Here is a 13755-nt window from a genome sequence, read left to right on the forward strand (position 1 = left end):
GGAGTATTCAAACATTAGGGGATTCTTTTTCCTATTCATCTGCATTGATTTACATTTATCTATATTTAGAGTTAGCTGCCATTCCTTACACCAATCACAAATCCTGTCCAAGTGATCTTGTATCCTCCTACAGTCACTCAACGACGAGACCTTCCGGTACAACACAGTATCATCAGCAAACAGCCGCACATTGCTATCCACCCTATCCAAAAGATCATTTATATAGATAGAAAACAACAGCGGACCTACCACACTTCCTTGGGGCACTCCAGATGATACCCTCAACTCCGATGACCACTGATTATCGAGGACAACGTACTGGATTCTATTACTTAAGAAGTCTTCGAGCCACTCACACACTTGGGAACCAATCCCATATACTCGTATCTTAGTTAGGAGTCTGCAGTGGGGCATCGAGTCAAACGCTTTCCGGAAGTCAAAGAATATGGCATCCGTCTGATACCCTTCATCCACGGCTCGCAAGATATCATGTGAAAAAAGGGCAAGCTGCGTTTCGCAGGAGCGATGCTTTCTAAAGCCGTGCTGATGCATCTCTGTCTCAAAGAAATTCATTATATTCGCTCACGGTCAACTTTACCACAGTCTATAATAACTGAGCCCATGTCATCAGGTGACGGTGCACAGCCCACGGGACACGCCTGGCCCCGGCCTGATGGCGCCGCAGTGGCCGGCGGGCGGCGCGCGCACCGTCACGGCGCTCTCGGTGGACGCGGCGCTCGTCACGAGCGAGGAAGAGCTGCGCCGCCTGCCGCTGCACAAGCGCCTCTGCCTCTTCCCGGACGAGCGGCCGCTGCTCTTCTCGCGCTTCTACACGCGCGCCAACTGCATCCACGAGTGCCTCCAGGCTGCCCACGCCAAGAAGTGCGGCTGCTTGCCCTACATCTCCCGCGTCCCCTCAGGTAGCTCGCTCTCCACTTCATTGCCGTACCTAATTCACCGCTCTGATCAGCAAATACACTCGCAGCTGCGATGTCAGAGGGTTCGTAGCACGGTTTACTAACGGCAGTTTCATATCGTGTCGAAAGAGATTTGCTTCTCAGAACGCCTACGTATCAGTTGCTCGTCCATTTCTGCCCGCGCACAGTACGATGAAGGCATTGTACTTGCGCTTCTACACTACTGGCCATTAAAATTGCTACACCAAGAAGAAATACAGATGATAAACGGGTATTCATTGAGAAAATATATTATACTGTAACTGACATATGATTACATTTTCACGCAATTTGGGTGCATAGATCCTGAGAAATCAGTACCCAGAACAACCACCTCTGGCCGTAATAACGGCCTTGGTACGCCTGGGCATTGATGGCGTGCACATGGCGTGCACATGTACAGCTGTCCATGCAGCTTCAACACGATATCACAGTTCATAAAGAGTAGTGACTGGCGTATTGTGACTAGCCAGTTGCTCGGCCACCATTGACCAGACGTTTTCAATTGGTGAGAGACCTGGAGAATGTGCTGGCCAGGGCAGCAGTCGAACATTTTCTGTGTCCAGAAAGGCCCGTACAGGACTTGCAACATGCGGTCGTGCACTATCCTACTGAAATGTAGGGTTTCGCTGGGATCGAATGGAGGGTAGAGCCACGGGTCATAACACATCTGAAATGTAACGTCCACTGTTGAAAGTGCCGTCAATGCGAACAAGAGGTGACCGAGACGCGTAACCAATGGCACCTCATACCATAACGCCGGGTGATATGCCAGTATGGCAATGACGAATACACGCTTCCGATGTGCGTTCACCGCGATGTCACCAAACACGGATGCGACCATCATGATGCTGTAAACAGAACCTGGATTCAACCGAGAAAATGACGTTTTGCTATTCGTGCACACAGGCTCGTCGTTGAGTACACCATCGCAAGCGCTCCTGTCTGTGATGCAGCGTCAAGGGTAACCGCAGCCATGTTCTCCGAGCTGATAGTCCATGCTGCTGCAAACGTCGTCGAACTGTTCGTGCAGATGGTTGTTGTCTTGCAAACGTCCCCATCTGTTGACTCAGGGATCTAGACGTGGCTGCACGATCCGTTACAGCCAGGCGGATAAGATGCCTGTCATCTCGACTGCTAGTGATACGAGGCCGTTGGGATCCAGCACGGCGTTCCGTATTACCCTCCTGAACCCACCGATTCCATATTCTGCTAACAGTCATTGGATCTCGGCCAACGCGTGCAACAATGTCGCGAAACGATAAACCGAAATCGCGATAAGCTATAATCCGACCTTTATCAAAGTCGGAAACGTGATGGTACGCACTTCTCCTCCTTCCACGATGCTTCACAACAACGTTTCACCAGGCAACGCCGGTCAACTCCTGTTTGTGTATGAGAAATCGGTTGGAAACTTTACTAGTGTCAGCACGTTGTAGGTGTCGTCACCGGCGCCAACCTTGTGTGAATGCTCTGAAAAGCTAATCATTTGCATATCGCAGCATCTTCTTTCTGTCGTTTAAATTTCCCGTCTGTAGCACCTCATTTTCGTGGTGTAGCAGTTTTAATGGCCAGTAGTGTACTTTTTTGCTTCATTTGTTGTAGGTGGCGTATTAGCATAATGAGGTGACTAAAGCTATGGGATACCTCCGAATATCGTGTAGGATGTCCTTTTGCCCGGAGTTGTCCAGCACCACCACGTCGGATGAACTCATCATGTCGCTGGGAGTCACTGTAGAAATATTGAGCCATGCTGGCGCTATAGCGGTCCATAATTTGGGAATTATTGTCGGTGCAGAATTTTGCGCAAAAACTTTCCTTTATATCATGTCCAATAAATGTTTGAGTTTATTCATGTCTGGCGATCTGGGTGGCCAAACCATTTTCTCGAATCGTCCAGAATGTTCTTCAAACCAATCGCGAACAATTCTGACCCAGTGACAAGGCACATTGTCATCCATAAAAATGCCATCGTTTTTGAATACACGAAATCCACGAATGGTTGGAAATGGTCTCCAAGTATATGAACATAACCAGAACAAGTGCATTCTATGTGAACACAGCTCACAGCGTAATGGAGCCACCACTAGCTTGTACAGCGCTTTGTTAGCAACTTAGGTCCATGGATTGGTGGGGTCTGCGCCGCACTCTAATGTTACCATCAGTTCTTCCCAACTGAAAGTGCGACTCAAATGACCAGGCTACGGTTTACCAGGCGTCTAGGGTCAAACTGATACGGTCAGGAGAAGCGCTGCATGCGATGTCGTGCAGTTAGCAAAGGCACGCTGAATACGTAAGTTCACGTTTTAGCAATTGTTTACTAATAGCCACTCAAACAGTTGCAGATGCCATGATGTATGCCTGGCAACAGAAAAAGCACAGAAAATATGCCGCAAACAGCGACAACAGTTCTTAAAAACATGCTATAACGTACAATAAATAAGGTAGTATGAAAGTATCCACAGAAAACTACATTCAAAAAACAAACAGTACAAATGTTATAACGTTGAGCCGTGCGTGGCTCGTGTTCCCACCATCATATATTTTAAACCCCGTTTTTAACGTACTTCCACCTCACTACGTTAATTTAAATTACTACCGTCACTGAAAATTTGATAGTCATGGGTGACTGGAATTCGATTGTAGGGAAAGGAAGAGAAGGAAATGTAGTAGGCGAATATACTCGTACATTGGGGGGAAGAAATGAAAGAGGAAGCCGCCTGGTAGAATTTTGCACAGAGCATAACTTAATCATAGCTAACACTTGGTTCAAGAATCATAAAAGAAGGTTGTATACATGGAAGAAGCCTGGAGATACTGAAAGGTGTCAGATAGATTATATAATGGTAAGACAGAGATTTAGGAACCAGGTTTTAAATTGTAAGACATTTCCAGGGGCAGATGGGGACTCTGACCACAATCTATTGGTTATGAACTGTAGATTAAAACTGAAGAAACTGCAAAAGAGTGGGAAATTGAGGAGATAGGACCTGGATAAACTGAAAGAACCAGAGGTTGTAGAGAGCTTCAGGGAGAGCTTTGGGGAACGATTGACAAGAATGGGGGAAAGAAATACGGTAGAAGAAGAATGGGTAGCTCTGAGAGGCGAAATAGGGAAGGTAGCAGAGGATCAAGTAGGTAAAAAGACGAGGGCTACCAGAAATCCTTGGGTAAAAGAAGAAATATTGAATTTAATTGATAAAAGGAGAACATATAAAAATGCAGTAAATGAAGCACGCAAAAAGGAATACAAACGTCTCAAAAATGAGATCGACGGGGAGCGCAAAACGTCTTAGCGGGGATAGCTAGAGGACAAATGTAAGGATGTAGAGGCACATATCACTAGGGGTAAGATAGATACTGCCTACAGGAAAATTAAAGAGACCTTTGGAGAAAAAAGAACCGCTTCCATGAATATCAAGAGCTCAGATAGAAACCCAGTTCTAAGCAAAGAAGGGAAAGCAGAAAGATGGAAGGAGTATATAGAGGGTCTATACAAGGGCGATGTTCTTGAGGACAATATTCTAGAAAAGGAAGAGAATGTGGATGAAGATGAAATAGGAGATATCAGACTGCGTGATGAGTTTGACAGAGCACTGAAAGGCCTAAGTCGAAACAAGGCTCCGGGAGTAGACAACATTCCATTAGAACTACTGACAGCCATGGGAGAGCCAGGCCTAACAAAACTCAACCATCTGGTGAGCAAGATGTATGAGACAGGCGAAATACCCTCAGACTTCAAGAAGACTATAATAATTCCAATCCCAAAGAAAGCAGGTGTTGACAGATGTGAAAATTACCGAACTATTAGTTTAATATGCCACTGCTGCAAAATACTAACACGAATTCTTTACAGACGAATGGAAAAACTGGTCGAAGCCGACCTCGGGGAAGATCAGTTTGGATTCCCTAGAAATGTGGGAACACATGAGACAATACTGATCCTACGACTTATCTTAGAAGAAAGATTAAGGAAAGGCAAACCTACGTTTCTAGCATTTTTAAACTGCTAACGCCGCTCACGGTCAGGCAAAGCAGCAACTCAGTGACGGTTGTTGTTGTGGTCTTCAGTCCAGAGACTGGTTTGATGGAACTCTCAATGCTACTCTATTCTGTGCAAGGTTCTTCATCTCCCAGTACCTACTGCAACCTACATCCTTCTGAATCTGTTTAGTGTATTCATCTCATGGTCTCCCCCTACGATTTTTACCCTCCACGCTGCCCTCCAATAGTAAATTGGTGATCCCTTGATGCCTCAGAACATGTCCTACCAACCGATCCCTTCTTCTGGTCAAGTTGTGCCACAAACTCCTCTTCTCCCCAATCCTATTCAGTACCTCCTCATTAGTTATGTGATCTACCCATCTAATCTTCAGCATTCTTCTGTAGCACCACATTTCAAAAGCTTCTATTCTCTTCTTGTCCAAACTATTTACCGTCCATGTTTCACTTCCATACATGGCTACACTCCATACAAATACTTTCAGAAACGACTTCCTGACATTTAAATCAATACTCGATGTTAACAAATTTCTCTTCTTCAGAAACGCTTTCCTTGCCATTGCCAGTCTACATTTTATATCCTCTCTACTTCGACCATCATCAGTTATTTTGCTCCCCAAATAGCAAAACTCCTTTACGACTTTCAGTGTCTCATTTCCTAATCTAATACCCTCAACATCACCCGACTTAATTCGACTACATTTCATTATCCTCGTTTTGCTTTTGTTGATGTTCATCTTATATTCTCCCTTCAAGACACCATCCATTCCGTTCAACTGCTCTTCCAAGTCCTTTGCTGTCTCTGACAGATTTACAATGTCATCGGCGAACCTCAAAGTTTTTATTTCTTCTCCATGGATTTTAATACCTACTCCAAATTTTTCTTTTGTTTCCTTCACTGCTTGCTCAATATACAGATTGAATAACATCGGGGACAGGCTACAACCCTGTCTTACTCCCTTGCCAACCACTGCTTCCCTTTCATGTCCCTCGACTCTTTTAACTGCCATCTGGTTTCTGTACAAATTGTAAATAGCCTTTCGCTCCCTGTATTTTACCCCTGCCACCTTTAGAATTTGAAAGAGAGTATTCCAGTCAACATTGTCAAAAGCTTTCTCTAAGTCTACAAATGCTAGAAACGTAGGTTTGCCTTTCCTTAATCTTTCTTCTAAGATAAGTCGTAAGGTCAGTATTGCCTCACGTGTTCCAGTACTTCTACGGAATCCAAACTGATCTTCCCCGAGGTCGGCTTCTACTAGTTTTTCCATTCGTCTGTAAAGAATTCGTGTTAATATTTTGTAGCTGTGGCTTATTAAACTGATTGTTCGGTAATTTTCACATCTGTCAACACCTGCTTTCTTTGGGATTGGAATTATTATATTCTTCTTGAAGTCTGAGGGTATTTCGCCTGTTTCATACATCTTGCTCACCAGATGGTAGAGTTTTGTCAGGACTGGCTCTCCCAAGGCCGTCAGTAGTTCCAGTGGAATGTTGTCTACTCCGGGGGCCTTGTTTCGACTCAGGTCTTTCAGTGCTCTGTCAAACTCTTCACGCAGTATCGTATCTCCCATTTCATCTTCATCTACATCCTCTTCCATTTCCATAATATTGTCCTCAAGTGCATCGCCCTTGTATAGACCCTCTATATACTCCTTCCACCTTTTTGCTTTCCCTGCTTTGCTTAGAACTGGGTTTCCATCTGAGCTCTTGATGTTCATACAAGTGGTTCTCTTATCTCCAAAGATCTCTTTAATTTTCCTGTAGGCAGTATCTATCTTACCCCTAGTGAGATAAGCCTCTACATCCTAACATTTGTCCTCTAGCCATCCCTGCTTGCCATTTTGCACTTCCTGTCGATCTCATTTTTGAGACGTTTGTATTCCTTTTTGCCTGCTTCATTTACTGCATTTTTATATTTTCTCCTTTCATCAATTAAATTCAATATTTCGTCGGTTACCCAAGGATTTCTACTAGCCCTCGTCTTTTTACCTACTTGATCGTCTGCTGCCTTCACTACTTCATCCCTCAAAGCTACCCATTCTTCTTCTACTGTATTGCTTTCCCCCCATTCCTGTCAATTGTTCCCTTATGCTCTCCCTGAAACTCTGTACAACCTCTGGTTCTTTCAGTTTATCCAGGTCCCATCTCCTTAAATTCCCACCTTTTTGCAGTTTCTTCAGTTTTAATCTACAGATCATATCCAATAGATTGTGGTCAGAGTCCGCATCTGCCCCTGGAAATGTCTTACAATTTAAAACCTGGTTCCTAAATCTCTGTCTTACCATTATATAATCTATCTGATACCTTTTAGTATCTCCAGGGTTCTTCCGTGTATACAACCTTCTATCATGATTCTTAAACCAAGTGCTAGCTATGATTAAGTTGTGCTCTGTGCAAAATTCTACCAGGCGGCTTCCTCTTTCATTTCTTAGCCCCAATCCATATTCACCGACTACGTTTCCTTCTCTCCCTTTTCCTACACTTGAATTCCAGTCACCCATGGCTATTAAATTTTCGTCTCCCTTCACTATCTGAATAATTTCTTTTATTTCATCATACATTTCTTCAATTTCTTCGTCATCTGCAGAGCTAGTTGGCATATAAACTTGTACTACTGTAGTAGGTGTGGGCTTCGTATCTATCTTGGCCACAATAATGCGTTCACTAAGCTGTTTGTAGTAGCTTACCCGCGTTCCTACTTTCCTATTCATTATTAAACCTACTCCTGCATTACCCCTATTTGACTTTGTGTTTATAACCCTGTAGTCACCTGACCAGAAGTCTTGTTCCTCCTGCCACCGAACTGCACTAATTCCCACTATATCTAACTTTAACCTATCCATTTCCCTTTTCAAATTTTCTAACCTACCTGCCCGATTAAGGGACCTGACATTCCACGCTCCGATCCGTAGAACGCCAGTTTTGTTTCTCCTGATAACGACATCCTCTTGAGTAGTCCCCGCCCGGAGATCCGAATGGGGGACTATTTTACCTCCGGAATATTTTACCCAAGAGGACGCCATCATCCTTTAATCATACAGTAAAGCTGCATGCCCTCGGGAAAAATTAGGGCCGTAGTTTCGCCTTGCTTTCAGCTGTTCGCAGTACCAGCACAGCAAGGCCGTTTTGGTTATTGCTACAAGGCCAGATCAGTCAATCATCCAGACTGTTGCCCTTGCAACTACTGAAAAGGCTGCTTCCCCTCTTCAGGAACCACACGTTTGTCTGGCCTCTCAACAGATACCCCTCCGTTGTGGTTGTACCTACAGTACGGCTATCTGTATCGCTGAGGCACGCAAGCCTCCCCATCAACTGCTAGGTCCATGGTTCAGGGGGGGGGGGGGGGGGGGGGGGGACAAGAAGATATTAATCTGATTTCTCTTTCTTTCCTTATTTCTCTCCGTAACCTGAAAAAAATTCCAATTTTTCCGGCCTACTCTAATAATTACGGTGCATAAAAATAATTTAAAATTCTTTTGACTTGGCAGTTTATTATTGGAGCCATTCCAAACACATAGTCGTATATTTCTGGTAAAGTACACTCCTGACTGAATCACACATAGGTAGCCGATCCATTACTACCCAAGCTGAGATTCTCTGGACTTGTAACGTTCAAAATAACTGTGTGAGGATTTGTATAATTTGTATCATATTATTACAAAGTTAACATTTGTAATTAAACAGTACATTTAACTTCCCTACTAACTGCAATTTGGAAATGTTTCCTCCTCAGAGCTTTATGTGTGACACCTGTTGTACGCTGAGGCTGCAGAGCTCACGCCAGTGTTCGTGCCGCCCCGCCCGCCCCCCCTCGCCCCCCTCCCCCCCCCCCCCCCCCCCCCCCAGGAGCAGTGCGTTAGACATGCCAGCCCAGCGTAAGCAGTCTGCGCGCATACCACTCTAGGCACGCTGCTACCTAAAACTGGACTTGGCAGTCATATCTGGGCGACTCTTTAGTTCAGACGCTAGATGCATTTTTGGGAAGAGTGATGTTCAGATTCCTTTCTGGCAATCTATTCTCAGATTTGCAGTGACATAGCCAGTTACCTAGTTGAACCACGTATGTCGGAGCTACATTCCTATGCTACGAAGATGACACAGACAGGATGGCCACCGTTAACCTTCCTCCAGTAGTTTCCTCTCTTCTCACTTACATCCTCAAACGCACATTATTTTCCAATACTTACAAGATCGTGTGTCTTATAAGTTAACTATCAGTCTCATGTTCCTTTTGAACAAAATAGCACTTTTCAGTGTACAAGCATCTAGTTAACATTTAAATCCCCATTTCTTGTGTACCTTTCTACAACAAAGCGGAAGACCTGTCTAATAATGTCTGTGGTTGTGCGTTTTCAGCGCCCTGGCCAGAGTGCAACGTGGAACAAATGAAGTGCATAGTGCAACCATCTCGTAAGTATTTCCGCAGAACAACTATTTTTCGTTTCCGATTCCATATTTTTCATATTCACCATTATGATTTTAAAATGATATTCAATTTATATGGCTTAGTAAGTGTGCTATGCTTGCGTGTGTGTCACACCATTGAAGTTTAGTCATGTTTTTGGCTGAGAGCTCCAGTGAGCACATTACTTTTCACTATAAAATTTACTGAATCAATGTCTTACAAAACTGATCAATGGCTGTACCTCTTTCTACTTTGCTCTCCAATGAAGGCTGTTCCATCTTGTGGGCCCACCGACAGGCAACCAGGTGGGCGGGGGCGAATAAATGACTGAGTGCGGTCAGTCGGAGAGCTGGACTAGAGACTATGCGACTCTTGTGCCGCCCAAACTCGCATGCTGTAATTCTGTCCCGGCGTACTGGCTTGTGCTGATGCCGCACTCGTGCCCTAGTCTCGCTTAGCACTCTCTGCAATATTCGAAAATGGCAACGCTGAGCGTCCGTATCTGCCTAGTCGTCATTAGCGAGGCGGTTTCCGGATTTTGGCGCAGACCTTGTTTTCCATTGTTTACTGCGTTATTAGATTCAACAATTTGGTTCCGAGTAAAAAAATGTATTTTGTTGTATTATTTGTGCAATTTATTTACTGGGAGAAAGTGTTGTTAAGTTGAAAATGGAAAAGCAGAAAGAAAGAGATATTTCTCCAGTTTACAAACAACTGCAACAATATGCACTTTGACAGCTGGAAAAATACGTCTCAAAAGGGCAACAGTTTCGGCGACAAAGCAAATACATAATCGACAATGCCTATAGATATTTAGAAAAAATGTTGTAAACAATGGTGGTGATGTGTTAGCATATCTCGCACGCTCATTAGGAAAGATTTCGGCATGGTAGACGTAATCAATAGCAATGATATTACGAAACGCAGTGATATGTCCACCGAAAAAACAACATTTGTAAAAAAAATTCTTGCTACCGCACATAGATTGGATTCCACGGGGAACTGTTGTGTTCAGCAGTCTGAACAAAGATTTAGAACACAAGGTAGATATTTAAGCAATCTGTCACGTCGTAATCTGGTTCTATTGCAGATCTAGAGTGCACTTACAGTGTTTCTTGTCTACTAATTACACATTTTTGTTAGCATGCTAATTTGCTTGAAATTCCAGTAGTTACATTTATTTACCCTGATACGCGCTCTTGTCATTGATTTACGTACATTTACATGTCATATAAACATATAATACCTAATGTTGACTACAATAATTTTACACATTGTACACTGCCAACGAGCTGAAGGGCACTCGACAGTGCCTGCACCCCTTGGGCAGCGTTGGAACCAACAGACGAGCAGTATTTATAGGCTGTTGGTTATCACTAGACAGCTGAAACCGATATAGCCACTAAACAATTTCGTGAGCACTGACGGAAATAAACTTTATAATGAAAGCCTACAGTGCTCAGATAGAACACAGTGGCTCCCTGGCAGTTAGAGAAGCATTCATATTTAAAAATCACGTGACATTCTAAACCGGCAAACAAAGCAGATATTTTAGTGACAAGAAAGACAACGAGACCGATGTAAGACATTAACAACTCAAATCAGCTTGAATAGTATAGCTCTGAAGCGTTACCACATGTTAAAATTATTCGATTAGGAGATGTAAATCATCGTACTACGTTTAATTAAAAATTTATTTCATAATTTAATACAAATTTCAGAGTAATTTCCTAAATTTTCTTTAACGTCTTTTAATGAATGTACATTGTTTCTATTTACGGATAGAGCTTTCAATACTGTAGCCGCAAGTCAGTTTGCATCTTACAGGTTCAGGGTGGACGTACACAAAATAAGAAAGACTCCTCATATTAGTAGTATTTTACTTGCTATAATGTTGTCTTGCGTAAAAGTTTTTCTGAACTGTGTCCTTTGCACTGTGACAAGTTTCACCAAAAATTAAAGGCTCAGTGGAAGCGTATGGGCAGTTTACTACCGTTTAGTTTTGAGCAAAGCCACAAAGTGGCATGTATCAGCTCTCTCGAAAACGTGGTAACATGTTTCGGATCTATACACCTACCAGAAAGTTAGTGTTCATCTTAAATGAACAAAATCTAGACAAATTGATTACTACTGTGTAGTGTATCTTTTTCAGGACAACAGTGAAATGAAAGGAACAGGCTGGCTAAAGACAGATGCTGAGCATGTGGCCTTTCTTGTTATGGACCAATGTAGAATGAGAAGAAGTCTTTGTGTAATGCGTGATGAAATCGTATAGCCTTCATTGCTAAAACTAACGTGGAATGGTACGAAGGGTGCAAAGGTGCAATAAAATTAAGGCGTTTGCTTGGTAGAAATGAAATCTCAGTCTGCAGTCTCTGTAAGTTACTGACTTAGTTACGCATTCCATGAGCCACATTCATGTTAAGCGCAACGATGAGGAATGTGTCAACAGAACAAACATAAGAGAAATATTTTAAAAAAATGAAAATATTTATATGGCCTGATGTTCGCCATTTACAGTTTCTTGCATAAATGATTAATTATTTATGTTCAAGGATTTCTCTATGGTATAGAAAGAGCTGGTATGGAGAAATATCTTAAATCTACATTCGATGTACGTCAGGTATTTCCACGAGCAGATTGTCAAAGAGTTTTATACCCTCATATTTCACCCCCTTCTGTGCAAAGCTAGATTCATTAAAGGATAATTCACATCATTTCTAATTCAAGCTTTTTATTCGTAAATATCTATGTCACTCTCAAACGCAAATAGACTGCTGATAGCAGATTTCATAAGTGAATAAAATTACTGAAGAAATGTATTTCAAATTGCCAAATCAATTAGACTTCAGCGGCATAGCTTATTAGTAATATATGAAAAAATTTGTCAGATCAAGACACAAAGCCCAGATTTCCTGCTTTACACGTGCGATCAATTTAACCACTTTTTCTTCTTTCGTCTTTTTAGTGTGCCTTAAGGTAATAGAGTGATCACCTCACCTCTAGGCATTTGGAGATAGAGTGCGCAGGGGTCGAAACCCGAGGTCTGGTCATGATGCCTCCCACTCCACTTCCCTGAACCACCCTCTCCTATTTTTTTCCTTCCGACAGCTACAAAATTTGGGATACAATTTTAATACAGATTGTTTCTGTTGCAGAGAAGATATTGCAAAAAATTTAAATAACATAAAATGACATCAATATGAAATAAAATGTAAGTACACTTATATCAAGCATCTGTCCTCCAATAGACAGATGAACTCAAAACATCCAAGAACAAATACGAAAATGGAAATTGCTACAGTTATATCGCTTAGACAAAGATCACACAGTGGAAGGAAATCAAAATAATAAAGTAGATAAAATCCTGCATGCTATCCCATTTGCAGACAGTGTTCATTGGTACTAAGTCGATAACCATTTCACCTTGTGTCAAGATCCACTGCGGGGGTCATCCCCTGACTAGTACTCCCTAACCTGAAGAGTGGGTTTACGAATACACTGCAGAAATAATTTGAAAAGAGTTGTTTGTAGTGAGGAGTGTGCTTAAGTGTACTATGATTGTCTTGGAGACACTGCCTGTACTCAAGAACTATCTTTTTCTAGTTCTGGAATAAGTAGTAAATGGACATGTCTTTAAATCATGTGAGAGTGTGACTCCTCGAAGTCAGGAAGTAAGTATCCTCTGGGCATAGGAGGGGCCAGAGGACAATCTTGTGAAGTAGAGTATGGAGGTAGCAAGTGAGGATCTTCTGTACCAGCATTCATACGTCAAGCGTTGATCCACATGTCAAACAGTATTCGTCAGTGTCTCGGAGGTGGTACTGTGGGCAGAGGGGAGAACTTGCCAATCTGATAGCATGTAACCATTATCTCATAGTGTATTTGTGATCGACAACAAGGTACGACATTGCTCATACTTGTGTAGGGAGGAAGGGATGTTGGACTACTCTCCACACTGCAGGCCATAGTGTGGCTGTTCTTTTACCCTCAGTCATGTTGTGAGGGATGGATATCAGGAACGAACAACAAGTGCCTGTCGCCTTCGAAGCTTGAGTGGTCAGGAGATAACACACACATAACTGTTTTTGCATAAGAAAGCCGAAATGCGGGAAAGAGAGGGAGCAATATGCATAATCGTAACAGGTGACAGGATGGATGACAGCATCAGTTTCTTTAAAAGACAGTAGTAATAGGGAGATGGCAATGCTAGGACACTTTTGATATCAAATTGATATGCAAATTAATGAAACTGATCATTTAATTATTATCACGTGACACTTCTACACACCCACCCCACGCAACCCAGCCACCCACCTCCCCACCACCCCCAACCCACAAAACAAATTGTAAGAGCCTGTCTTGTAATACAACCTCCTGTAAGATTTTATC

At 42.8% G+C, this 13755-nt stretch overlaps 1 protein-coding gene across 1 annotated transcript in view; it reads left to right on the plus strand.

The window, feature by feature from the left end:
- LOC126418942 (pickpocket protein 19-like) overlaps window positions 1–13755 on the plus strand; it is a 168007-nt gene that overhangs the window by 98897 nt on the left and 55355 nt on the right. The window contains exon 5 of the mRNA XM_050086016.1: window positions 632–920. Coding sequence (XP_049941973.1) covers window positions 632–920 — 289 coding nt within the window. The remainder of the gene's footprint in view (window positions 1–631; window positions 921–13755) is intronic.

Source organism: Schistocerca serialis, chromosome 1, assembly GCF_023864345.2.
Source record: "Schistocerca serialis cubense isolate TAMUIC-IGC-003099 chromosome 1, iqSchSeri2.2, whole genome shotgun sequence".
NCBI classification, from domain to species: Eukaryota; Metazoa; Arthropoda; class Insecta; order Orthoptera; family Acrididae; genus Schistocerca; species Schistocerca serialis.